The sequence below is a fragment of the Leopardus geoffroyi genome, chromosome C3 (assembly GCF_018350155.1).
Source record: "Leopardus geoffroyi isolate Oge1 chromosome C3, O.geoffroyi_Oge1_pat1.0, whole genome shotgun sequence".
NCBI classification, from domain to species: Eukaryota; Metazoa; Chordata; class Mammalia; order Carnivora; family Felidae; genus Leopardus; species Leopardus geoffroyi.
This window is the reverse complement of record NC_059338.1, coordinates 61,715,536-61,721,970: the sequence shown is the minus strand read 5'-3', so window position 1 is coordinate 61,721,970 and position 6,435 is coordinate 61,715,536. Positions and strand designations below refer to the sequence as shown.

At 45.4% G+C, this 6,435-nt stretch overlaps 1 protein-coding gene across 1 annotated transcript; it reads right to left on the bottom strand.

The window, feature by feature from the left end:
• Window positions 1–241: 241 nt before the first annotated feature.
• On the bottom strand, window positions 242–4,357 carry LOC123586583 (microtubule-associated proteins 1A/1B light chain 3C-like). Its single transcript, XM_045455811.1, has 4 exons — window positions 4,045–4,357; window positions 3,879–3,934; window positions 3,607–3,722; window positions 242–602 (listed from the first exon to the last, which is right to left on the bottom strand). The coding sequence occupies exons 1-4, from the start codon at window positions 4,100–4,102 to the stop codon at window positions 242–244; spliced, it is 591 nt and encodes a 196-aa protein (XP_045311767.1). The 5' UTR covers window positions 4,103–4,357.
• Between the last annotated feature and the right edge of the window lie 2,078 nt (window positions 4,358–6,435).

Genomic DNA, 6,435 nt, shown 5'->3' with positions numbered 1-6,435 from the left:
AACATGTAGGACAATTATGAGGAGTTAATACCTATAGACTACTTTGAACAAAGTCTAGTCCATAATGAAGATTTAAATGAAAGCCATTATTTTAAAAAAACTCTATTCTAAGGAAAACTGCTCATCCAAATTATTTGGAACTGAGTAGTTGCATCTTTGGCATAAATCCGTGTGGCATAAACAGATGAAACAGAATCCGAGAGGAAATAAGCCAAGTGGGAGTAGACTGGAAACACAACAATCATCTCGGGAATGGCACAGATAAGGACCCCTGCCCCCAAATGAGTGGGTTCATAAGGCCCCACACGGGGATTCCCCAGAGACCTGTCCCCAGGCTGAGGTTCCCAGTGACCGAGCCCACATGGAGTCCACCCACATGGGGTGACACCAGGCTCCAGACATGCTCTGCAGAGGATGGCAGGGTCTTCCCAGAGCCCAGGCAGCCAAACATCTCCTGGGAGGCGTAGGTCACGTACACGAAGCCGTCCTCATCCTGGTAGTCCCTGTAGACCTCTGCCATGGTCACACTCATGCTGACCAGGCTCTTATTGTTCACCAGCAAGTAAAAGGCTTCAGAGGCCCCCAGGACCAGGCGGCTCCTGGGAGGGGTGGGGCCGGAAAGGGAAACTTTAACTGGGCAGGGAATGGACTCCTGACCCAAGGCCTGACTTACCTCTGTTTGTTCACTGCAAACATGTCTACCCAAGGAGCCCACCTCCCCACTTTGGTGCGAGGTCCTCAAACTTGACAATGACCCAGGAGTGCCTGCTGAAAATGCGGATTCCTGGGCCCCACTCCAGATTTGGGTTTAGTAGATCCAGGAAGCAGCCTGGGAATCTGCAGGATTGTAAGAGAGGCACACCTGACTTTGAGAAAGATTATTCGAGAAGCACAGTCCTTCCACCTGCTTCCCTTGCTGCTGCCTGGAGGCTTTCAAAGCGTCAGATACATTTCCCTGCCTCTACCGGTCACTGCTGAAACAATAATTTATATGTGTCATTACTCAACTTTTTATACAAAACTTCATCTCTTGTCCCATTTGATTTCCTAATAACAGATAAAGAAACCAAAGCACAGAAGTTAAAGGGTTGGATAGAGGGAACCAACTGTCCATCAACAGGCCAATGGATAAACCAAAGTGGTTTGTACACACAATGGAGCATTAGCCTTATAAAGAAGGAAATTCTGACAAGAAATTGTTACAGCATAGATGAACTTTAAGAACTTACTCTAAGTGAAATAAACTAGCCAGGAAAAGACACTGTATGATTCCTCTTGCATGCTGTTCCCAGGGTAGCAAAATCAGAGAAACAATGTAGACTGGTGGTGGCCAGGGGCTGGGGGGGGGGGGGGGGGGGGGAGGGGGGGCGGGGGACACAGTGGGGAGTTAGTGTTTCATGAATACAAAGTTTCCATCTGGAAAGATGAAGAAGTTCTGGAGCTCAACAGTGGTGATGATTGTGCAACTGTGGGAATGTACTTAATGCCACCGAACTGTTCACTTAGAAATAGTTAAGATGCATTTTTATCACAATTAAAAATAAAAGAAAGGGAAGAACAGCGTTCTGCAGTATCTCTGGGGTGACAAGGGAGTTGTTGGAATCCTGCAGAAAGACTGTTCCCTTCCCTGGGGATTAAAAATGCCCTGGGACCCTCTGACGGGCTCAACATGCAAGGCCACCCCATCACTAGCTAGAAAAAGTATTCACAGCACCAAAATGCTAAGCAAATAGGTCTCTGTTTGCTATGAGTTTAAAGCAAAGAATTTCCTGTGTGGTGACAAGAGAATACGGAAAGCTGGGGATTCTGACGTCATTTAAGCAGCTCTGGGGTAACATTTGGAAAGGAATTACTGCCCTAAGGTCTGAAATTCCTCCCCTCGGGTTAATGCTGTAGAGAAACAGCTCCATTTGGTTGGAGTGCACGGCTGGATGGGTCTGTTGGTAATGGTTAGCCCTGTCTACTCCCCCTCGCCCAAACATTCGGGGCACAGCCACGGCGCTCCTGGGATACAGTGATGAGGGCTACATTTATGTGGTGGGTGGGAGGGGAAATAGTTTTGGATCCTGGTTACGAAAAGGTGGATAACCTGAAGACCAAACCCTGACCACTGCGCTGCTCTCCCTCAGGGAGCAAATGGCCATTCTGCCTTCTGGGAAAGGGTAAGGCTGGGGGGAGGGGCTGTTGCAACCTCGCGCCTCAAAATTGCACCTTCACCTTCATTCTTCCACCAGGCGGTCCTTTTGTTAAGGTTGAGGGGTCCCCAAGAGTGAACGCTGTGGTTCGGAAGATGTTCAGGGCAGGGATTTTCATCTGTTTTGTTCGGTGTTCTTCCTGCAGAGCTCGATACACAATGGGTGCTTAGTATCAATGTGTTTAAATGCATTAATGTAGAGATTCAAAGTTATTGGGATGGAGAATGGGGAGTGCCTGAAAATTGGAGGCACATCTATATGGAAAAAAGGGGGAAATGGGGTCAAAACTCACTTTCCAGTAAAGCCACCCATTGTCCCCCAGCATCTGGAGTCTGACCAGAGTTGGGATCTAAGGCTGACTTTGGTTTTCTTTCAGTTGCCCCCACTTTCCACTGGATCAACCTAACCCTTAGCGGGTCAGAGGAGAATGCGGAGTGTTCTAAAAGGGCTCATAAAAAAAAATCATAATAAACACTGTGAAGAAACTGTCAGCATCAGCCAAAACCTTTGGGAGGTGGTTTCCAGTACAGGGAGACTCACACCAGCCATATTTACTGAGCCCCAGTCAGCCACTTTTAGTTTTCATGTCATTTTTTTATTGAGGCCAGCTGGCAGGTGACAACTTCCATCGCTTAAGCTTTATTTTTAAAGCCAGCAACACTTGTCTGACTTCGCTCTTCCTTGTTCTGAGTGGGAGGAAGCTGGATATGGGGAAGGTCTGGCTCCTCTGCTCAGTGACTCCAGCAGGTGGGCAGACCATTGCTCTACCAAAAATTCCTTAGAGGCAAAATGCCGTCATTGGACATTTAAAACACCTGACACTGGAGGGTTCTTTGGACTCGTTTCCAAAGTTCCTTTGGAAGATTCTCAGAGAAATTTGAAGCCAGAAATTAGAACACAGTACCAGCAAAATTTTGAAAAATAAAAGAGAAAACAGCTCTTCTGTCGAATTGAGAGCCCCCACTCTCTTTAGAGTTGTAAGGTCCTTGCAACCTTTTAATGACTGGTTATTCATGAGACCATCCTTTTTATTTTTTATTTTTTTCTTAAAAATTTTTTTTGAAATGTTTATGAGAGACAGAGAGAGAGAGAGCGAGCGTGTGTGAGTGGGGGAGAGGCAGAGAGACAGGGAGACACAGAATCTGACGCAGGCTCCGGGCTCTGAGCTGTCAGCACAGAGCCTGACGCAGGGCTTGAACTCGTGAACTGAGAGATCATGAGCTAAGCCAAAGTTGGACACTCAACTGACTGAGCCACTCAGGCACCCCAAGACCATCCTTTTCAAAGGCACAATTGAAGGGAAAAGGGCCAAGCAGGACGACTTCCCTGCCTCCCTCTGCTAGATCCTATTGTTCTAAGAATCCTGGGCATACACAGCACACGTGCCAATGTGCGCTCTGTCACCTCCCAGATGACACTGGGGAAGAGGGTCATGGTCAGTGCCTGCAGGACCAGGAACCGAGTCTCGTCCAGCGGGGGCAGGAATCTCTCCCTGGGGTAGTGCTCCACTACTACTCTGTTAAGAGTCTCTGCGTGAATCTCTTTGGAAGCAAGTGTCCAAGAATGTGCTCAGTTCTCTGTGTCTTAGGAACTTGGAACAGAGAGAAGGTCATTGGGTGACTTTTGGTTTTTCAAAGAACAGGATATTGCAGGCACCACTCAGGAAGCACAACGGAGTCTTACCAGGATCTTGCTGGGGAACTTCGCCTGGATTCTAGCGACTTCCTCTCTTCTGGTTGCTGTGAACATGTAAGTTCAAATTAATACATCGGCATGTAATAGAAGTCTGTATCTCCTTTCCTCCCTGTCTCAAGGGCCAGAACCCAGACAGCTACTCTGAGAACTTTACCTAAACTCTTCCTCTGCTTGAAGGGTCTGAGGCTTTGGGTTTTCTGTGGAGGCTGCATTTTGCTCAACAGCTGTGTCTGTGTGTGACTTAAAAAAAAAAAAAAAAAAAAATCCCACAACCAGGACCTAATTCATTCCTCCAGCTGCTTCCAAACCACCTGCAGGAGCCTAAAGGAGGCCGTTAGGTAGGGCTGTGTCACATCAGGCATCTCCAACCCGCCTTCCCCTCCCCCTCCCTGGGCAGGAGGAGGTCAGTCCTGAGGAAGGACCTGGAACAGCCCCCTGCTTGCTGGTCTGAGAAGGCCGCTTTGCTCACAACCCGTAAGGAATTTGTTTTTGTTGAAGAGATTAAGATTTACAATGTAGTGCATTGGTCCTCACACTAATGCTTACCGATGGGCCTAAGCTTAGGACCCCTGGGTAGAAACAGCTTCGTGAGGACACTGAATATAGTTATGGAGCAGGTTGAAGATCGATTTCACCTCACCCCGAAACACACTGCTATTGTTCACGTAAGAAATAGATACTCCAGAAAGGTTGAGTGATTTTCCCAGATAAAAAGAGGTGGAACGGGATAAAACCCAGGTATGTATGAAAGTAGCATTTTACTCTGCAGTTTCCCAACACGTTTTGTCATATTTATGCGGTTCTGGGAATGTGGGTAGGACAGTTATGCTCATGCTCAGGGTCTTGTATTTAGAAAGTGATAGAACTGGGATCCACAGAAACGAACTCACTGGCCTAAGATCCAGTAGACAGGCAGATCCGTTCTCCTTTCTGGGCCACGATGTTCCACCCCACTGTGCTTGTCTTATGCACCAGTGTGGCTTTAGTGACTGCTTCCCCTTCAGGAACACAGTATTGCTACTGAGGTCAGCTGCCTCCTCACCTCACATCCCTCTGTCTTATTCAGACCTATCCCTGTCCTGAGAATAAACAGGACCCTTTGCACCTCCTGTCCCCGGCACCATTCCATGCAGACACCTGACATTTGAAGAGTCTTCTGTCAAATGATAATGATGTAGAGGAAAGTGACCAAACATTCTCCAGGTTGTTGAGGGACAGAAGGAAAGGTAGTATTTTATATAATTTTTTAAAATCTCTTTTATTTTATTTTATTTTATTTATTTTAATGTTGCCTTTCCTCCTGCCTAGAAGGCTGGGACAATGATTGCTGAGCTCACTCTGAGTCTTTGAGTCCACAGAGAGGAAAGGGAACGTGAATTTAGTAGGTAGAGCGTTTCTCAGTGGTTTCAATACAAGGGCTCCTTCTCCACGGACAACATCATTCCCTGCCTGTCTCGGCCCAGTGGGGGAAGTCAGGGCAGAGACTTGAGGTACCAGAGTCCAGTTGCAGGCTCTGGCATATCTTCCACAGAGACCCAACTGCCTTGGGACCTCTTTCTCATTCTTATCTTAGCCTCATGTCTCTTTCTTCCCTGTCTCCATGCATAGCATTCAACCAATCCCTTGAGCTGTGGGCTTTCAAATTGTTTCTTAATGTTCAAGAAGAAAGAATTCTATATATTCCATATCAACCTCACGAGATTTCTTTCCACGGTTATCTATACTTTACTTGGAAAAAAGGATCATTACTGACATTTAATGACTTTGTAGTTAGAACATGCTGTGCAATAAAAAATATACGCCACATCCATTAGTGAAACATAACGAAAGCTTCATTCTTCCCACATCACAGCGCACCTCACGTGGGAGGCTTTCCTGTTTGGCTCTCTTCCAGAAGAAATTCAGGTGCCCATGTGACTTTACACTTGCAATTGTGTCTTCTCAAAATCCTTTGCTTACACATGTTCAGAGGAGAAAACTAATTTGCTTTTTCTAAGCAAATTCTTTTTTCCCTCTCCTCTTTTTTTTCTTTTCTCTTTCTTTCTTTCTTTCTTTCTTTCTTTCTTTCTTTCTTTCTTTCTTTCTTTCTCTCTCTTCTTTCTTTCTCTTTCTTTCTCTCTCTTTCTTTCTCTCTCTCTCTTTCTTTCTCTCTTTCTTTCTCTCTCTCTCTTTCTTCTCTTTCTTTCTTTCTCTCTCTCTTCTTTCTTTCTCTTTCTTCTCTTTCTTCTTTCTCTCTCTCTTCTTTCTTTCTTTCTTTCTCTTCTTTCTTTCTCTCTTTCTTTCTCTTTCTTCTTTCTCTCTCTCTTTCTTCTTTCTTTCTTTCTTTCTTTCTTTCTTTCTTTCTTTCTTTCTTTCTTTCTTTCTTTTTCTCTCTCTCTCCCTCTTTCTTTCTTTCTTTCTTTCTCTCTCTCTTTCTTTTCTTTCTTTCTCTCTCTCTCTTTCTTTCTTTCTTTCTCTCTCTTCTTTCTTTCTTTCTTTCTTTCTTTCTTTCTCTTTCTCTCTTCTTTCTCTCTCTCTTTCTTTCTTCTTTCATTCTTTCTTTCTC

What these genes read in the sequence shown, in the direction of transcription:
- LOC123586583 (XM_045455811.1), bottom strand. Translation starts at nt 4,102, where the DNA reads ATGCAGCCTCCACAGAAAACCCAAAGCCTCAGACCCTTCAAGCAGAGG. An exon ending in CAAGCAGAGGAAGAGTTTAG is followed by an intron (nt 3,935 to 4,044) that starts GTAAAGTTCTCA and finishes ACATGTTCACAG; the next exon opens with CAACCAGAAGAGAGGAAGTC. An exon ending in ACCCTCTTCCCCAGTGTCAT is followed by an intron (nt 603 to 3,606) that starts CTGGGAGGTGAC and finishes CCCCACCCCTCC; the next exon opens with CAGGAGCCGCCTGGTCCTGG.